The sequence below is a fragment of the Phaethon lepturus genome, unplaced genomic scaffold (genome assembly GCF_000687285.1).
Source record: "Phaethon lepturus isolate BGI_N335 unplaced genomic scaffold, ASM68728v1 scaffold662, whole genome shotgun sequence".
Lineage (NCBI taxonomy): Eukaryota > Metazoa > Chordata > Aves > Phaethontiformes > Phaethontidae > Phaethon > Phaethon lepturus.
In genome coordinates, this window is record NW_010521011.1 from 352 (window position 1) to 21,077 (window position 20,726).

Sequence of the window (20,726 nt, forward strand, 5' to 3'; positions counted from 1 at the left end):
CACCCCACGCCCCTGTCCGGCAGGGCTCATGCCTACCTGCGAAGCCTGCAGCCCTCGGTTGGCCACTAAATCTGTCCTGCCTCGAAACTGGGTCTTCCTCTGCCACTGCAGGGGGACAGCTGGGCCCTCTGCTTTTTTTACGGGCATTTCAATCGAGACTCGTAAAAGTAGGTTTGGGAAAAGGGGTTCACGTCCTCCCACCATCCTGTAAAATGAAGGGGTTCGAACTGCAAGTCCCAGGGTGGGCTTAGGCCTTGCTGGAACTGTGTTAAGAGCTGTTATAAAGTAGGTCCAGATCATTCACAGAGGGGCCTTCAAGATGGAGCTGTGTTGTAAAGTGAAATAACAACACACTCTCACCGCTCACTGCTTGGCTGCAGAAGCAGCACGCATGCTGCAGGGAAACTTGTTCTGCTTGGGAGAAGTTCATGTCCAGCCTCCTTTGTCCATTGCGCCTTGTAGCTCCAGCCCGCGGCCCGGCACAGCGTCCCTTTTTCTAGAAACAAGTACTGATCGTGGGAGTGCAGGAGCCGGCCCTTCAGCAGGTGCTGCATCGCACCGCACGCTGCAAGCCCTCGGTCAAGCCCTCAGCATAGGTAAGAAATGCGAGCTGGGGGTTAAGGGTCTCTGGAGCTTTCATTTTCAAAACTGATCAGCAATGCTGACCGCCTTCATCTTGCGGTGTTCCTCTCAGGACAGCTTCAGCAGAGCTGGCTTGCAGGGGCTGCAGAGCCCTCCTTCTCTGAGAGTCAAGGCCTTTGAAGGCTGTTTCAGGTGGGAAAAGTGAAAGAGTGGGTTGCTTTGCTGTTGCTGAAAAATGCAGTCCAGGAACGCAGCCATGCGTGATCCCCAGAGGCGCTCCCCACTGCAGCTGGCCTCATCCTCCTGCTGCCGGTGCAGCAGCATCCCCCCGAAACCGATGGCCGCCACGCTCTGTGAGCAGCGGCGGGACACAGCTTTCGTGCATCGCAGCTGTCCCCATCCTCCACGGGATGCATTCGGGCCAGGGCTGGGGTGGGCAGCTGCAGCACGAAACCTCGTGCGGGGAGGGCAGGGAGCCAGCGTGCGGCTGCCGCTTCCCTTTCCTCCCACCGTGTGCTGCAGGAAATGCTCTGCAAAGAGTTTTTGGTGTCTGACAAGAATAATCAAGTTTTTCCCACTCCCGCTCTCTTTGGGGATGGAGTCTGGTGGGAAGAGCGAAAAGGAAGAACAGATTAATACCCTGGTACTTCCCACAATCAGTTGTTTTCTTGCTCCTTCTTTAACAAACTCTCTCAAATCCTCCCTCAACCAGCCCCTCTGATCAGCACCCAGATTGAGGTTGAAGGATATTAGCCATCCCTTTCTTGGAGACCGCAGCCTCCCTGTGAGCAGCAGGTCCTGCCTCTCACGTAACTGCGTGAGCATCGCTTTCCTCCCGGCAGCCCACCCGGGGCACCGCCATAGCTCAGGGCTGGCCCTGAGCCCCAAGGGGTCTCAGTGCAGAGACCCAGCACCAGCGCACCCCCAGGTTTCCAGCATCCCCCAGCCCCACTGTAACCCCGTGGCACTCATTTATTACCACTCGATGTGCCGTGTGCCCGAGAGATGCTTGCAGTAACTGGTCTGCACCCTTAAGCACTTGAAAACAACGCCGAAGGTGATGATGAAAAGCAGTAGCATGGAGGGAAGGAGTGCGGGACTTCAACTTGTCTCTCACCATCTATCTCGCTGCCGGGCCGAGCTGTTTGCTTACGCCGCTGCAGCCAGCCCCTGGGATGGTGCAAACCAGCCGGCTGCCAATTGACGTCAAAGGAGCGCTGGTGGTTTGCGCGAGCTGAGGGACTGCTTCTACTCAAGGTGCGTTTCCAACACCACAGAGAAATGTTTAAATCCACCCCCTTCCCCTCCCTCTGCTCCAGGAAACAAGTGCCTTATTTCATTCATTGGCTGGTTTGGTTATGGCAAGAATCCTGCCCATATTTTGGCTACTTGGATGTTTGCTGAGGACCGAGGAACCCAGATAATGCTAGCAAAGAGCACGGGAGTGAAAAGAGGGGGGAAAAGAGGGGTGAAGACAAGTTTGATCTCCTCTGCCCCAGTTTGTGCCACATGTTTCCAGACAGGACTAAAGCCATGTATTTTTTCTTCTCACATTGCCTGCAATGTTTTTGAGGCTTGTGAAAAAGTGAGATGTTGAGTTCCTGCCATCCTTCTTCTCTTCCTCTTCAAATCACTGCATGTGCTGTGAAATTTGTCCGGGCCAAGGGAGTTCATTTGAACTGGGTGCATTTCCCCTTGACTGCTCAAGTTCTCCTTCAGCCACTTCATTTTTATTTTGTGTAATACCTATTAGCTACAACCCCCATACTTTCGCTTGTCTCCATGCGGATTTGGCAGTGACGATGCCAGTACATTTTCCCTAAGCAAGTACTGTAAGAGCTAATTTATATCTAGCCCAGACGGATGTATTTAACTGCAACATATCTTTCCAAACACGGAGTGATTCCTATGGGGCGTGCTCGGGAAAGTCGATGCATTGACTTCCATCAGCTTTGGGTCAGGCCTGAGCTCTTGAATCGGTCCATATATATTGCTACCAATATGCGAGGCTGTACTATTTAAGACTGTCCAAAACAAACATGCTTCAGGTGAGACCAGTGTGCAGACTGTCACACGAAAAGCTTTGTGATAACAACTGATGGCGTGTTTGCTTTCATATGGCATTGACTCTTATTTCCCTGATTATTTCTAATCTTCAAGGCTGTCCCCTAATCAACCCACTTTCTTTAATAGCTAGTGTTGCCTCTAGCACGATGCAGCAGGTCTAATGATGCTTTTTATTAAGCATGGGAAATGTTGGTTAGCCCACAGCTAGAAGCAAGTGAGAATGAGAATGAATTTCCTACACGGGCTGACCCAAGGCCACTGAACTGAGCACAAAGTTTTTCATCCATTTCTGTGGCCTTGAATCACAGCCTTACAGCCAGTGAAAGAAAAAAAAACTCCATCAACCTCCAAACCAGCCCAAATCAACACATTCCTTTTAGTGGGAAAAACCTTACAGTAAGATGTGCCATGCTCAAAGACAAATCAAACAAATCTTTATTCCTCTTCTACTTTACCTGCATTTTTCCTCCTGGGGTGAGGATTTGTGGCCCGAAGCTGTGCGGAGGTGAGGAGTTGATCAAGCCTGGCGCCGAGCCCCAGCTGGAGTGGAGGGTGTTCCCGCGCTTGAGAAGGGAGGCGAGGGAGGGGATGCACCCCCAGCAGGCTGCTTTAAAGAGTAGCAAAGGCTTTGAAGCCGTTGGGATATGTGGGATATTGCAATAAATTTGGGAGGAGGTGAGTGTTAAATGCAGCATGCCACCAGGCTTGGTATTTTGACACACAGCTGCCCAGGTCAAGCCATGCTATGATTCAGGCCTTTTTTGCACTCATGGAGAGTCATGCACCTACATAAAGCTGTGGCTTTCCCATCCACAGCAGTTTTTGGTGTAGTTTTATGTACATCCACATGTAGACTTCATGTTATGTAGCACCTCCCCGTCTCCCTCTCTGCAAGGGCACATGGTGTATACGTGCCAAAAGGGGCACACGTATACCCATCCTAACAGCGCCTTGCCATCCGTGACCAAACGGTGCGGGTTCACCCATGGGTCAGCATGGCACATTGCTGTCTACAGACGCCCTTTCAAAACGGGTCACCTTCCCTCAGGGATGCAGGCCAGCCTTGACGCCCAGCGATCCCGCCTGCTCCCACGTGCCCACCTTGCGCAGTGCGTCACCTCCTGAGCACGGCTGGGTGCACGGCGGCTGCCCGCAGGTCCTGAATTTTCCCTTATTCAGGTGAAATTTCCAGGAACTTTGGTGCTGGCAGGGCCTGAGCGGGAAGCTCAGGGCCAGGGCCTGCCTGTTCCCACTGAGCAATAGCCGCGCTTGCCTCTTCGGCTAATGAAATCCACTTGTCACCTATTATCAGGCAATTAGCCTGTGTGATTTTCAAGCACTCCCTCTCTGTAATTTTTTGACAATTTGCTATGAGCAACAGTGCAATCAGTGACTGGAGCACATTTGGAGGAGAACTCAGGAGAAGTCTCTCGTTTGCAGATTGTGCCTCCCCTGCCCTGGCTACGCAGGGGCTGCTCACTCGCAGCCTGCAGAGCTGGTGCCTTTTTTGGGGCCGGTGGAGGATGTGCAAGGAAAAGTCCCACCACTTCAGAAAATGGGAGAAGCAAGAGAAACACTGAAACCTGGGTGGAACGTGTAAGAAAAGCTTTATTAGAAATAAAGTGGAGATGCAACTCCTGTTAATTCAGAAGCGCAGACTTTTGCAAGGCGAGGCCCTAGCACTTTGTTTTGTATGCAGGAAAAAATGTTGAATCTGAAAACAGTAGCCTTAACAGAATATATATGGATATATGAGTACAGCTAGTAAACTGCCCTTCCCCACCCTCCAGACCAGTTAGGTTGCAAAATTTAATTCCTGTGGCGACAGCAAAGTCTATCAGCAAAAAGCCTGGCTGGCTGGGTCCCCATCTGATGCAGCGCTCTGGTGTTCGGGAGACTCGGACCAGCAGGGAGGAGCCTGTACAAATACACTCTTTTTCACATTCCTGACCTAACAACACCTTGGATCATGAAAACCAAAAGCATTTAGAGTGCCCAGTTTATGGTGATTTATTCTCTGTACTGTCTCACTGTTTCTCAGGGCATTGGAAGGCTTGGGACGGGAGACTTTTGTTTTTCCATCAGCTCCCTTTGGTTCAACTCACGTGCGTGCTGCTCGCCTGCTTGGATTCGTAAGGTGGAAGGGAAAGTGTAAATGTCTGTTTTCTATTATTTTTATCGTGATTGCTCCCTAAGCTATCCTACCAAATCCCTGGTATCCAGCAGAGTCAGTATAAATGGGGACAGCTGCAGGGCTTGGTTGACTTGGGCACATCATGGATCTGGACCACCGGCTGCCCCTGCCCTCCCTGTGCCAGCACTAGCAGCTGTGGGGCTGGAAGAAAATGTCCCAAAAAAGACGTGAGGGTGGCTTCCACACCCCTCTGCATGCGTGCGGCTCTGGACCCAGCAGTGATGCTCCCAGCCAGCCCGATGGAGGACAGATCAGGCAAGGGCTTCCTCTCATCATAGTTTTGGTGAAAGAGAAATCCCACGCTGAAGTTAAGAAGAAATCCCTCTTCAGTCAGCTTTGGGCCACTTAAAAACAAGGTTCTCTTTACGTAGCCACAGAGGGTGAAATGGGGTTAAAAACCTGCCTTGCCTCATTTCCAGGACAATCACGGCTCTTAGCGCCGCCGAGGGCTGCCTTAGTTAGTGTCACTCTCTATATCTCCCATAACTTGAGGTCAGCCCAGCGCTTGTCATTCATAATATATCTGACTGAAGGAGAGGCATATATTCAAATCGCCCTCTGCAGATTATTCTCCCGGCTCAGGCTGGGCTCCTGCTTGCGTTCGGCGGCTGGGTCTCAGGCGCCTGTACCAGGCGGGAATACCTGGATGCACCCGGGTGAAGCGGGAAGTCATTTGTGGGCTTTGGTGGGTCTTGGCTCCGCGCGTTCTGCAGTCAGTCACTGTAAGCGGGTCTTAACAGCTAAGCTGTAATGTGAGGATGGATTTGTGGGGTGGGAAAGCATGATGGTAACAAATGAAATATGCATTGCCCAGATCTTCTTAGAAAATAAAGAAAAAAGAACCCCCCGACCCCCTCCGACCTCAACAAGTTTGAAGTTTAGATGAGCCTTTCAACTCTTTGCTGGGACAAAGGCATGGAAATCAGGTACAAAAGCCAAAAGAAAAATGTACCCCAGTCTTTGTAGCCTTTGTAGATAATCTTCGTTTATAATATTTGATTGCCAAGCCAATTTAGCAGAAGATAAATGTTACCAATTAGTGATTACAGGAGGCAGCAGCGGAGCAGAAAGCAAAAATCCCGTCGGGGGGAACGGCAGAGACCTGGGCCGAGCTAGCACCACAGTGCATCTTCTTGGAGCCCTTGCTACAGGTGCTACAGTCCGTGCGCAGCCACCTAAAAATGCGCTCGGGAAGAGGTTGTCAGCTGAGAATACAGCGCTGCCTGACATGACATGGCAGAGGGCTTCCATACGCCTCAGAAAAACTTGGCCCTGCCTTGGGATTTAGGCTACAGGCCAGCGACGGGAGAGATCCTCGACTTCAGCCTCCCGAGCCCGGCCGGGAGCAGTGGGTCTCCACTGCCTGCCGTGCCGCCGCGCGCCTTAAGGAGGCTTTGAGCTTCACGCTCGGGACTGAGCTGCTGTTGTTCCTCGGCACTTCCCTCGAATCCCCCTAAGCCAACACCCTTTGCTAAGACCGAAAAACATTTTCCAGACGCAAGCATGGGTACGTGTGTGGGTGGGTGGGGTGCAGGGGACTATGAAAATTTCAAGGGGAGGTATGACATCCTGGCTTTCTAAATATAGAGGACCTGAACTGCGGCTTCTCTCACACGCTAGCAGCGGCCTTTCTGTTTCGAAAGGCCCCCAAAGCAAATATTGCACTGGCTGGTAGCGTGAAAAAAAAAAACAAAAAACAAAAAACCAAAAAACAGGCCTGCGAGTTGATTACAGCTTCCAGCGCTCTTGCGCAGAGCTGGTTTTTAGGCAAAGCTCCAAGTGGTGCCCACACAGAGCCGGCCGGGCCGCCGAGGCGCAGATGGCCGTCACGTGAAGGCGGTGTTGGGAGGAGCGGGCTGGCGATTGCCCCAGCGCGGGGCCGGGACCCGGCGGTGCTTCCCCTTCGCCCACCGGCCTCTGTCCTTCCAGCAGCAGGAGAGGAGGGAGAGGGGTGCAAAGCACAGCCCCCCCAGTCAGGAGCGGGTGCCACCTCGGTGCCTGGGGGGGGGTTGCGACTGTGACATTTTGGCTCCGTGCAAGGCGCCGCATCTCAGTTCCCTTTTCGTTGCCGTTATTGTCGCTCCAGTATTTGCATAGCACAACATCAAAAGGCCTCAGAGCCAGAGGAAAGTGGTAGCTGTCGCTTCTCCTTTTAAAAAACAAGCAGTTATCCATGCAACACCGTTCCCGCCTGCGCGTGCTCGGGGTGGAGGAGCAGGCATGTCACTGGGGGGTTACAGCCTTTGGAAAAGTTTTGCAGGACTGAATTTAATCAAGACTGATGGTCTTTAATCCAAGCTATAAAATCCAGGGGAGAGTTATATCCCAGTAATAGACCCTATTAGAGCGTCTAGCGCAGTCTATAGAAAGGATCTCCTCTCTATTAAATTCTCTAGGGCTTGAGTTCTCATTTACACAAAGGGCCCTTTTAGCTGTGTAAAATGGCCATAAAGTAGGTGTAAAAATGATTGATGCCGTCTTTACAACCCCTTTACACTGGGAAAACAGTGTAAAGTGGCCAGGGTGCAAATGAGAATCACACCTGGGTTTGTGAGAGTAAATTACATCGAGCCCTTCGCAAATTCTGTGTGTCCATAGCGGTTTCATCCTACCCCTTTCTGTGGAATTCACCCAAAGAATAAATTTCCAGGACTTAAAAAAAAAGTTTTCTTCTTCAACACCTCTGTCCTTTCCGAGCCTGTTAGTCCCAGTCTTTCTCCTGGTGCAGTCTGTATGGATTCTGACACCAGGAAAAGGCTGGGAGCTGTCTGAATATGCTGTGGTAGGTGAAAATCCTTTAATTAGTACTTTCTAAGGTACTTGATACCAGCAAAATACATGTTGTAAAACCATAGCTGGGGGAAACCAGTTCCAAACGCTACTGTGTCTGTTTCCCCATCTGTCCTGTTTTGATTTGATGCTCTTGAGATAGATAAAGAGGAAATACAGAAGTTAGTCTTTGCTAGATCAAAATGTCCCATATTTATTCACTAAGTGTTAAAAACCCAACAGAATATATGATGAATATTGTTTTCTTCCGGAGCAAAGGGTTAAGCTGCAACGCACCGATGAGTGAAACGAAGGCAGTGGCGGTGGCTCGAAGCGGAGGGTACGCTGTTATGGAGGTGCACAGCTTGCTAAGTGGGGCAGACTCCCTTATCCAGATCTCCCTTCTCTTCCCCGTCGCCACGCTGAAGGCATTTGCAGCGACTCTGTGATCATCACCGCCGCGTCTTTCGTGTTCTAGAGGAGTCCCAGCAAAGTTAAGCCCAGGGGTGAGTAGGCAGAGGCCAGGCAAGGCAAGCCCAGCCCCATCCAACAGGGGCTGGCCTCTGGGACCCAGCGCCTGGGAGGTGACGGGAGACAGAGTGAAAACATGTGGGTGAGGTGGAGGTCAAAGGATTAGGGAGACAAAAGCCCAGCTCTGGTGGAAATGCTGGGGCCAGCCAGCCATCTCCCACAACAGCTCGCTGCTGCCAGCCTAAGTTAGACTGCCGCAGACCCAGTTATCTTCTGAACAACAAGGGCATTTAGGAAAGGGCAGGGTGGGAAGCATGCCCCGCTCTGCCAGCAGAGCATTCCTCTTGCTTCGCCAGCTGTCAGGGCGCAGTGCCTGGTGGCGAGGGCAGGAGGAAGCCCCAGAGCTCAACTGTCGTTCAGCCTCCCATCGTTCCCTTTCCCGCTTCTTGTTATCTTCTTTGCGGAGAGGAAAGCACACATTTTTGGTTGGAGGGAGGAGCGGGGGCAGCAAGGGTTGTGTAGGTGGGAGGAAGGTATGTCCTCTGCCCTATGTTTCCACAGAGAGCACAGCTGGGGTCGTGTGAGGGATGGGGGACAAACCAACGTCTGAGTCCAAGCAGCAGGCGAGAGGCACCCCTATGTATCCACCTCATACGGGAGGCCGGCGCAGGCACAGGTCCACCGATGCTGCTTGCTCCCAGTGGCTAGTTCCCGCCACCGCATGGACGGCCCCATCGATGCCGGAGGACGGCTCTTACATCACCAACCTGCCCACACGCTCCACTGCTGTCTCAGCTTGCTCCAAGCATGCCTGGGAGCCAGGCTTAGGACTGTGGCTGACTTAGGACTTAGCACTGGATGGGTGGCGACACGTAGCCAAGAGAACGGGCACCCTTGCAAATGTGCCCCGCAGCCACGCTTACTAGTGACTGTTATTTTTAGGTGCATAAAAAAGGCCATTTGGAAGCTGGTCTCAAAAACCTTCATTTTATGAAGCTCCTCACTTTGCAGCTTGGCAGAGAGCACCTTGGTGACACTATGTCTACTCTAGAAGCATTTTCCATGACAAAAACTTGAGCACGTACACCAAGCTGTGCTCTAGGTGGACCACAGGAGACTTAACTACGCTGTGATCTTCTGACCCTGGAGGTTTGCTGGTCTAGCCCTGGGATGACACATGATCACCATATGGAAGACACTTTTTGGGTAGGATTAGAGCTACTTAGTCAACTAGCTTTTTGCCAGACTGGGTTTTTGACTTCCTGGTGGCTATTTTTGCTGCAGAAACAGAAAGTTTTTGCTTCTTTGCAGCCTTATAGAAATTTTATTTGCTTCCTCCTTGCTAATGATTATGGCACAGTTTTTCTGGCATGTGATTGCTCCACCCCACCTTAGGGACACCCTTGCTCTGGCCGGGATTGGGAAATCCCTAGTCACGGCAGGGTGTGAGCACCAGCTGCCTTGCCCTTGCACAGATATACATCTGCAGGCACGGCAAAATGCTGCCGATTCAGAATTGCTCCTACATTTGGAAGTCCACGCTGTGCCAGTGGAAATGACAGTTCGACGGACAAACCGACATACTTGTCTTGGTATAAGGCTAGTAAGATGTAAAGCACTTCTAAAGCCACACTTTGAGGGTGAAAAAGGGTGTTTGAATGCAGTTTGTTATTCTATGCTTCTTATTAAGAAATCGTTATTCTTTTGCCCTCATCATTATAATGATGTCTTTGGGAGACTGGCAGTCTCTTCTTGCTTCCCTCCCTCCACCCCATTTTAAAAACATTCATTGTTGCAGGGATATATCTTTCAGGGCTGTTGGCCCAACTCCACCGCTAGTGTGTAAGGCTGATTGTCTTCAGAGGAGTTACACCAAAAATGCATTTGGCCTTTTGTGCTTGGAGTATAATTGGTGGAACTGGCTAGATGCCGGGTTTGGGAGCCTGCAATTACAGCAATGTCAACATAGTTTTCGACGTGACTAGTGATTTAGGGTCCTCCACTTTAGGAGGGCAACTCAAGGTTCCTTAAATTGATCTTTTCTCACAAAGTGCTGAGCACTCATACTTCAGAAATCTGTCGGGGGTGTCAAGCAGGGCCCACCAAATTGCCATTAGTCAACCCACTCATATTGTTGTTTATTAGTAATTGGATTAGGTAACCTATATCATTAGTCACTCTGAAAAGTCTTATGCATGTTTTACATGGCAGTCGTCAATATATTCACTTTGCTGTTGGTCTGAACCTTCATTTGAAGAGGTCTTGACCTCCCTTAGTACTTTTCCATAGGGTAAATCCCCATCAGGTTAGCGTGGATTATACCCAGAGCATCCACAAGACAGTATATTCCCTAGGCGTGATCAGCATAATTATAATTAAGCAGTTTGGACCAGATTCTTATCTGGTAGAAAGCAGTATAGCTTCTCTGAAGGCAAGAACAGATATCTACCGGCAAGGGAAATGGACCCTATTTCTTAATGGCTGTGGCCCTGCAGATGAGTTCCCAATGATTTTTTAAGCTCTCATTTTGTCTATGGCTGTTAAAGATCCTCTTTGGTGAGTATTTGTTCAGCTGCACCTTTAGGACTTTGTGACCTCTACATAATCTCACAAGAGACCTTTCGCAGGAGCAGCCATATGAAATGCTCTTAAAATGATTGAAAAATATATTCATTAAAACCGTGTAAATGTTTTTCCTTGTCAAAAACCTTATAAACACTCATCCAACCGTGGTGTCTACGGTGGCAGTATGCCAACATTTTCCATTCCCTGGCTACAACCCCCTGCCAGCCCAGACCCTACACTTTCTGTTGCTGGCCTTCAGTAGCAGTTAAAGGGTAGAACCGAACGCCCACATAGAAGACCTGGTATCTGTGTTTCCACATCACGAAGCATGCCGATAGACACACCAAGGCTGCGATCAGATTGAGAATCATCTGCAGGAGTAAGTACAGGTTGAGCATGCTGGTGAGGCTGCCACAGTCAGCTGTGTCCTGGTAGACAAAGGTCCTACCAAGGGGGTCTCTAGTGTCCAGTTTGCACTGGCAGGACTTGAGGATGGTGTCGCAGGTAAATTTTGTCAGCTGCAAATAATGGTGTGCAGCAAAGGCCACTGCCAAAATACAGGCAACCAGACCCAGGGCACTCAGGAGAAAATACATCATCTGAAAAAAAGAAAAAAAAAAAACAAACAGAAAAAACCAAGAAAAAGTCATTCTTTTTCCAGCTACACAGAGAGTGAGGAACACAGAACGAATGTACGAACATGTACGTCACAGGGAATGCATGCATTTGATGTACTGTCTGGACATCATGTGCTTCAAAAATTGCAAGCCAGCTATAACTCTCTGGTGATGCAAAGTTCAGTGGGTCATCCCAAGAACTAGTAATCCCACCTTGCATATTTATACGAGTATTGCCTTGCAATTTTGAGGCCTGATGAGAGCACCAAGAAATGTGTGTCTCTACACAGACAGAAGCTTTATAATGAGGGAAGGAGCATCTTCCTCTGCCATTGTACCTGCGTTGGTGAGACTTACAGTCATCAACCAAGATAAATTAGTGCAGTTGCCTTGCAGCAGAGAAGACTGAGGCTTGGGCTGACATATTATCCCAGACTGTGCTGAGAAGTAGGTGTTTTTGAAACTTTGCTCATGTGTTATTCCTGGCTCTTGGTTTGCATGCCCAAACAAATCTGATTTATGCTTGCAAATCAGGCAGTGAGGTGGCTGATCTCCTGCTTGTGGCCCTGCGAATGCAGCCAACCTGCTTGCTTCCCAGCTCCTACTGTGGAGCGGGAATGCAAATCTCCACGAGAAAGTGTGTGCTGTGCTCAATCTCCTTCCAAAACTTGCCCCATGAACATGGAGGAGAACTCTTTCAAAGGCATGAAAGAGCAGCGAGCACCCTTCATTTCCCAGTGCTATGGCATGAGAAGGATAAGGATCTGCTCGTCGCCCCACTACTCCTTACACCAGTGCCAGGTTTAAAACAGAGCGGCTTTTATCAAGGGTAGCTATGCAGAGTCCATCCCCACAAACGCATGGAAACCGGCAGCGATTCAGAGCCTTTGTCACTCGGGGTTACACCTGAGACCTTTGGATACCAGAACATATGGACTTCCCTTGCTTCTGATAGCTGGAACTGGCAGTTGCTGTGCTGCATACAAAATATGTGTGAATGAACATTAAAATCATATTCTGTGTTTAGCCAAAATAGCATTTTTGGTTCTATTCAGCACTGTAAAAACATTTATTTTTCTTGGCGTCTTATCTGTCAGACACATGGCATGGTTGGGAATCTGTTATTTTAAACAGCAGCTTCTCTCTCTTGCTCTCTCTTAAGCTCAATACTGAAAGCAAACTATCAATATAAAAACATTTTTTATGACCATGAAACTCCAAGTATGCATGTCTTGATAAAACTCACACTCCTGGTGCATTTGTCTTATATCTACAGTGTGAATCAATCTGCCTATTCAGTTACCAGCTTGGAAAAAAATATTTGGGCTTATTACAGATCTTAGAGCACTATATACATTTTCTTCCCCAAATCACCAAATACTTCAAGATCTTCGTTTCCAAGACTTGGCTACTATTAAATTTAATGACTTCCCTTGCAGCCTTAAACCAAAGGCAGCTTCAAAATGTGGGTGGCTCTTATTAAATGCAATTACTTTAACACCCGCAGCTTTCAAGGTAAAGATCAATGGGAAAGGTGAAGTTGCAAAATGGGGACACCTCCTTGGATAAAGCACACAGAAGGGAACGCTACTGACCGATGGACCCCCTCCAAACAAAGATGTGGTAATTCGTAGGCCCGTGGCATTACTTTAAATGGTGGTGCAAGTGTGTTTTGTATGGAAAATGGAGAAACATTGATGACTGTTCCTCTTCTCTGGGGGACCAAAGTTTTTCTGTGATGCAGAAATCCCAGCAGACTGGCTGGAAGTCCCTGGATTCAGACCAGCAGAAGACAGAATCAGGCCTCCTTAATAAATGAGATATTAAGCCAGGACTACATGGTGTGCCTGATTCTCCCTGGCAGGTATTTTATTTAGCTGCCAACTTCTATCCAAAGTCAGTAAAAAATAGCATGAAATCCACAGCCTAAACTACTACGCTCCAGGTACCGTAAGCAAGAATTTGCCTGTTGTGTACCTAAAGAGAAGGAAATCTCAGAATCCCTTCGAAAAGCACCAAATACACGGGCAACTCTCAGAGCAATCCTCAGAGGCGAGCAGAGATGTCTGGGGACATAGGGCAATTTCCAAATAGCTTATTATTCTCACTGGATGTTTGCAGAGGAATCTCTCTGTGAGCCACTGAAAATGAACACATTTCCAAATATCAGAGGTGAGGCAAATGCAAATACTGCCTGCGAGGGAGCACAAGACAGCCGGGAGTCCCATCAGCAGATTAATCACATGCCAGACCTGGAGGCAACTCCCAACGTTGCAAATACAACGGCGTAGTGAGCTCTGCCCAGGAACCAGAACTTGCCACTGGAAAATTGTTTTTTAACGTCCTCCGAGAGATAGGCACTGCGATTGCTGTTTTAACAGGAGGAGAAATGGGAAGCGGGGAGAGATGGCACACAATGAGGTCAGAGCATGGCAGCTCCTGCAACTCCTCCTTTGGGTTCCTCCTATGAGGAGGAAACATTTTAGCAATATTGACTGGCAGTAGTTTTTGCTCCAAGGCAAAAAGAATATAAATAACCTAAAATGGATCGAATGCCTCATGGAAAAGGCTTCTCAGAGTTATCAGAGGTGAAACCAGAAGGGTTTGCAGACATGGGGTTCAGGGGACCCCTTCTGAAGGCGGTGGTGGCTCAGGCACGAGTCCATGCGGGGAAGAGGAACTGTGCGGTGTGTGTCACAACATGGGCTGCTGGGGCTGGGAGGGCAGGAGCAGAGGGTGTCACGCTACTGCGGGACATGCCATGACGAGGACCACAGTGAGTGAACTGTGAAATATTAGCAGATAGCCCAGGAAGTCCACAGGAGGTCTCAAAATTTTCCTATGCGGTCTTTTTTTGTTGTTGGGGTTTTTTTTTCCAAACGAGGGGATCTCTTTTTTTTTAAATGCACAGGTAGCAGCCGAGCATGCTGCTTCGCCGTACTGCAGAGCATGTTCCTTGCAGACGCAGAGGTGGGGAAGGGGCAGAAATTCAAAGGGCAAAGGCACCCTCCCTTTGGGTGGTGGTCTCCCTTTCTCACGGACGCACAGGGTGCTGCAGGTAGTCTCAGGAAGGGACTTCTGCCAAAAGCAGTTCTAACGCCTCATTTTTTAACAGGATCCAGGGCTCGTGCAAGTGTGAAATGAAGGAAGCAGCTGCCAAGAGGAAGGAAGGCAGAGAGGACTGCACGGGTCTCCTCCTGTTTCCCACCCTGAGGGAGTCACTCACAGTGGTCATAGGGTCACCTTGGGGGTTGACTAAAATCCCCCAGGTCTGTGCGTGGTCCTCCTCCCAAAACGACCCTTGGGCTATGCAAGGGATCCCGGGGTGCTTACTGCGCTCCAGGGAAGCCCAGACAAGATTTTCTTGTAGGACGATGCTTGGCAGCCTCAGTGGGCACCAACCACCAGCGTCAGGGCAGGGCCGGGGCTGGGGAGCAAGCCCCTGGGAGAAGAGTCAGGGCAGATTAGGGCTGAACCCAACTGCGGTGCTGGATGAAGCTTCAGGACCCCGAGGAGGAGAGAATGGCCCAAGTTACCCAGCCTCTTGACTCCAATTTTGCATCCTCAGCCCTGTCGCCGAATAGCTAATGTTCTTTTTTTGCTCAGAGACAGACTTTAACTGACGTTTGAAGATCTGAGAAGTGATACTGAAGATTTAGATGAGTCCTGTGTGATCAAAGCCCTGGAGGAGATTCTTAGCTCCTATTTTGTTTAAAATAGGTACGTGCCCTGGAGCCAGAAGCTGCTCCTCTGGGCAGGCAGGGAGGAGGGGAGGCACTGTGGGATAACCTCCCGGTGGGGACGTGGGACAGCAGAGGTGAACAGCCTGGGAATGATCGAGCTTTGTGGCATGCTGCAAACACCAGGAAGGTGGATTCTGGGGTGGAGGGTGCTTTGGGTGAGCAACAGTCCATGGGCTATCAACTGAACCAGAAGTCTTTCACAGGAGACTTTAGCTCTAATTCTGCCAGGTGATGAGGAATAACCCAGTTTGCAATGCCTGGGGAGCACCTGAGAAACATTTTTATTTTAAAATTTTTAAAATTGTTATTATTAAATTTCCTTGCAGGATCGATGGCTCACGTTCCTCACTGCCAGGGTGGGTGGTGTTGCTAAGGGTGGCAGAGACATCTGAGCTGCCCAGCCCAACATGCCGTTCCCACCACGAAGGATCACTCCCTTCCTGCTTGGAAGCCAAGTTCAATTTAATGCTGCAGGGCAAGCAATAAAAAGCCTGGCGTGGCAGCTCCCGCCCAGCCCAGCAGCTCCCTGGGCAGCCGTAAGGCTTACTTGCGGGTGTAAAGGTGACGAGGTGAGAATGTAAAGGCACTCAAAGGGCAGAAACCATTGTTCTTCTTCTCCCTTTCTTTATGTAGGTGTGGGAGAAGCTTGAGAGAGGCACAAAAGACACACCGGGGTCTAATTTCTAAGGGAGGATGAATGCCATGTCTCGAAAAGCCGCTCCTTGCGTTTGATTTCCTTCTGCCTTTCTCAGTTAAAAATCACTGTTATTTTGTGTTGCTTGCGTCGGTATTTTTTTTGGTTATTATGTGTCTGCAAAATATTAAGAGCCCTGAAAATTACAATAATAAGGAAAAACAGCCCAGGAAAATGATGTTTAAAACGCCCCATCTGGAACAAGCGTTCTCAGCCTTTCTGTTCTAGTTGCTTACCAGTGCCAAGGAAGCACAGCTTTGGGGCCCGAAGGCGGGGCATGGTCCAGGGTTTCTGTGCCTCTCTTGCAATGCTCAGATGGGAATTTGCTTCATGGAAGAGTCCTTATCCCCACGGTTTGCTAAGGCTTTCCCACGTTCGATAATGCCCGACCCTGACACAAGGCACTGTGTGCTGAGACACGGCTGCCGGTGCTCAGGTACAGCCTGCCTCTCCTCAACCATGGAGGTGGGCAGGTGGAGATTTCCAGCCACCCTCTTTAATTTGCCTGTGCCCGTGCAGTTTCTTATTTCACGGTGAGGAGTGAAACTGCTGGGAAGACGCTGAGATGCTTCTTAGATCACATTAAAAATTAAAACTAGATTTAAATGGACCCATTTTATCCCATGCCACTTCTTACCCAGCTCTCTATGAATGTCTCTACTTAATCAGTAACCCCCAGCCTTTTACTGAACACTTTTCAAATTATTCCAGCTTTGTTGATCTGAATATCTTTGGTGTTGTTAAAATATGGCAAATAAAAAGGTTTTCAAATATCACTCTGTTTTCAAATATTTTTTACTAGAGTTTCCCCTCTATAGGCTACAGTTTCTTCCTTAGCTGCCTGGAAAATACAGAAACTTCTATTCATGTGGTCTTAAAAATATCCCCAGTATCAACTTTTCTGATTCTATTTAATGACATGAGAGGAAAAAGAAATTAAAAAAAGGTCAAGGTACCTTTACTGTGAACTGCACACACGTCTTTTCGTCAGGTTGGTACGATATACAAAGCATAACAAATCCCACTAAGGACACCACACAGACCTGCAAGGGAAGAGATTTGAAATGTGTCAAAGTTAAAAAACCCACAAAAATAACACTTTTTTTCAAGCCAAAACACCCTTCAGTGTTAGCAGGACTGTAACTCCAGGAGCAGTGTGTTAATCAAGTCATTTGAGTAGGGCCTACAGCCATGCATGTAAGAGCTTCATTTGTGTGGATGAGCTTGTCAGGAGGGAAGAGCTTTAACCTTCCCTTTACAGACACTGAGGCACAAAAAACTTCCTGAGGGACTTTTTGAATCAGACCTACAAAGACACAACCCAGCAATAGCCTCCAGGATGTGTTTCAAAGTTTCTGTCCATGCAACTAACTATCAAAAAGGAGCAGAAGGCTTATAAAGTTGGGCTTGCAAGCCCAAAAAGCACCATCCTACATACCACTGGATGCTGACAGGGTTTTTTATGCCACCAGTACAGATTGTATATCAGTAACCATAGCTGCTGCTGGATAAGAAGCAGCACACTTTAGAGCAGAGGCTTTCAACATCTCCTAGAGTGGACACCTTACCAGAGAAGACATCTCCTCTGCAATCTTAGACTGCATTTTAGCCCTGTAGCAGTAATTGTTGATGGTTAACAGTAAATGGAAAAGTATTTATGCACTTTATTATTCATTTAGCTGTCTTCATTATTAATTCTGAAGACTGAGATTTATTTGCAGGAACAGATATTCACTGGTACGCATTTTCCAGCCACATGAGGGAAGATCCTGCTCTGAGGACCTAGCCCAATAAATATGATTTCCTTTTTTAAGCAGTGTTTTCTGGGTCTCCCCATGGTGCTAAGCACTCCAGTCAAGTGCCTTCCTCTCCCACGTTTTTGGAGGACCAGCGAGCAGACCTCACAGGAGGACACGGGAGCTGCAGCCCTACAACAGGAACTTCTGCTTTTTGGCAGTTTCCCCCCCTGCCTGGACAAGAGGAGCCAGGTCCCCAGGCGCCGGTGGGGGCTCCCTGTGCTGCCGCGGGGCTGCCGAGGCTGGATCAGGGCATGAGAGGAGTCCTGACTGCACCCGCAGAGGGAGAAAGTGTTGTTGGCGGCTGGAGCTACACTTGGAGGAATCCATGCGTGTTTGGATTGCGTTGGAAAAACAGGTGAATTGATGGCACGCACACGTTTTTACGTGCCACTTCATATCACAGCCTTAAAAAAGGCCCAGGCGTGATGAGCCTTAGTGGGGACCTTAGCTGAGATCAGCCAGTGTGCTTTCAGAGGTGCTACGGCTTGTCTTGACACCAGGAGCAAGCCTTGGCTTCCTTGCTAGGAGCATCCTGATCATAAATGGTAGCTATTAAATCCCCAGTGACTACAGCAAGAATCTGTATTTCCCCCCCCCCTTCATTTTACTTTGGGGGTTTTGAAGGCTTCTCATTAATTTGAGCCTTTCTGCTTTCCCAGGGCAGTGGGATTTGTCTTCTCAGACCCGACCGGAGTGCGCGTTGCCTTTGCTCAGGGGTGGGACTACACCGCCGAGATGCCTGCAGGAGCGCAGGGCTCCTTCAGCGCCCTGTCCCTGCCTGCTCGCTGCACGTGCTGTTCACATCCAGATCGCCAGCTCCATGGGGAACTGCTTGACCTGCAGTGAAAAATGCGTAACTGTCCTTTTAGGCAGCAATGGTTACACACATTTCTTTTATGATCTGATAAATAGAATACAAAACTTTTCTTTATACCTGCACTATAAGGCACTAGGCAGCATCCCTGTAAAGGAAGAGCGCCTCTCAACATAGCAATGGTCATGTCCCTCAAGAACCTGTGTGATTAATAACACTTATTCCCTTAAAGTTTTATTTCACGTCATTTCAGTAGGACATGAATAGGAAGTATTGCCTGAGAACATTTCTAAAGAAAGCATCAGTATTATTTACTTCTTTCCATGTCATGTGTATTTATATTCTGGACCTGTGACTTGCACACGGCCTCCAATTTATTTGTTTTCTTCTTTTTATTGTTGACAGCCATAGCTGACAGGGTTGTCGGGGGAAAAAACAACCTTTCTTGTCAAAGGTCCTTCAGTGTTGTAGTTTTTTTTGCCCTATAGTGCTTCTATGTGACTCAACCATGTTTTATTTCTTAGGATTAATCGCCTATGTCCTTGGTCCCTTGCACTGTATATTAATCTTTTAATTTAATTAACATGCCCATAAAACTTAAATCTTAAGGAGATCATATCTCTAGTAATATCCAAATGATAAACTCCCCTAGTGGCAGCAGCAGATGAAGGAAAGAACTTACAGCAAGAAGTAAAAAAAAAAAAGCTTAAATACATTCACTTAATGTTACACCCCAAATTCATGCAAAATCAAAGGGGCTGCTCATGTCAAAGCTAGACCTAACTATTTTCAGGATCTGGTGCTGAAGGATCTTGTTATGAGCAATAAATCAAATTTGTTTTGCTTCAGCTACATTAGTGGGAATTTACACTTGCGCGAACTGAGGGCCAGATTTGCCTCCAGGGACAAATTTGCCAGCAGGTTACTCCCGTGAGACATCATGGGACTGTGCCTGCTTTCCCATTCCTGTTCCCCTTTTCCCACAGAAAGCTGACAGAGCTGTATTCATTTCCGAGGGCAAAGCCAGATACCTGTGGTGGAATTTTCTTTCTGCCATCAGGTGCCTCATACAACCCCTGCAAGAACCCTGCCAGCTTTCAATGCGGCAGGACCAGACCTCCCTCCTCAGAAAGCTTCCCATACAAAAGACTATCGTTTAAAAGGATTTCCATTCCTGCACGTGCTTTCTGAAGTTCCTCTGGGATTTAAATAATATACTCAGGGATACTTGAAGAGGCACATTTGTAGAGAGGTATTTATAAAAGGTTACACTGGGTCAGGATTCCGGCAAGTCTTGGCCAGGATATTTCAGAAGGCTTAAGTATTTCTTGTATAACAATATACCAACGATTTTTTTGAACCAGAGATGTGTACTTTTGTAAATGATGGTAAAAAATAAAGTTGCTGAGAATTATGACCCATATATGTTTTACATTTTGGTTCTTTAAAGGTAAATGCACTGATTGGAGCAAACCGAAGTGTGGAATATTTATATAGAAACCAGCTTTATGCTTCTGTTTTATACATTATCAATAGATCAGTTTTCAATTATGCCTATGAACCATAATAGAATAACTATAAAAATCTGGTAAATATTCGTTAGGACCTGCTAAGTGACCAAGCTGCATTACAGCAGGCACGTTATGGATGCTGTTGATGCCGATTGCTAAGTAGCATTAGGTAATCCTGCGTCCTGGTGCTTCAACCGCTGTTGCAATATCCCAGCGTGAAGCATACTTTTCCTATGCCTTATTGACTAAGCACACAACATAAAATGCAATTGAACTTGCTTTAGCACTTGCTTGCCACCAATCAATATGCATTTGTTATACAAATAAAATAGATTCTGTAAGAGCTGCAGAATAGCAGTTAATTAGATCGGCTCTTGTAACTGTTATCTGGAAATCTAGAAATATGCATTTCTATGCTGAGTAAATTTCAACTCAAGTTTATTTCAAGATCCTACATTTCAGAATTTTCCAGACAAACTAACACACCCTTTGCTGAACTGGTAGTGACGTGCAAGGTTATCCAAGGAAAGAATTTAAATTTAGAAAAGTACCGTCTAGAAAAAGACCTGAATGTGATATAGATGTATTTAGGAAGGGCACAGACTTAATTTTTGTTAAGGCATACCCTGTGAGATCCTTCAGTTCACAACCCAGGGAAAACAGCTATTCACTAGAGCTGGCTGAAAAACTTAAAAGTTTATGCTCTAGAAAAGTTTCAATACTGTTTCTTTTTAGTATTTTCACTGGGCAGGAACATCTCAGGGCAGAAAAGTGACTTAAGAATTAATTTTTTTTACACCACAATCAAAATAGGAGCTGACATTTTCCGGGTTGCCCACACCTTAAAGAGGGCTAGAGCCTGTAGTTATGAGAACTGAATTAAGATCCTATAGATTTCAG

At 47.9% G+C, this 20,726-nt stretch overlaps 1 protein-coding gene across 1 annotated transcript in view; it reads right to left on the reverse strand.

The window, feature by feature from the left end:
* Positions 1 to 10,881: 10,881 nt before the first annotated feature.
* SSPN (sarcospan) overlaps positions 10,882 to 20,726 on the reverse strand; it is a 19,794-nt gene continuing 9,949 nt past the window's right edge. The window contains 2 exon segments of the mRNA XM_010297568.1: positions 10,882 to 11,247; positions 16,659 to 16,745. Of these exon segments, the coding sequence (XP_010295870.1) occupies positions 10,882 to 11,247; positions 16,659 to 16,745 (453 nt within the window).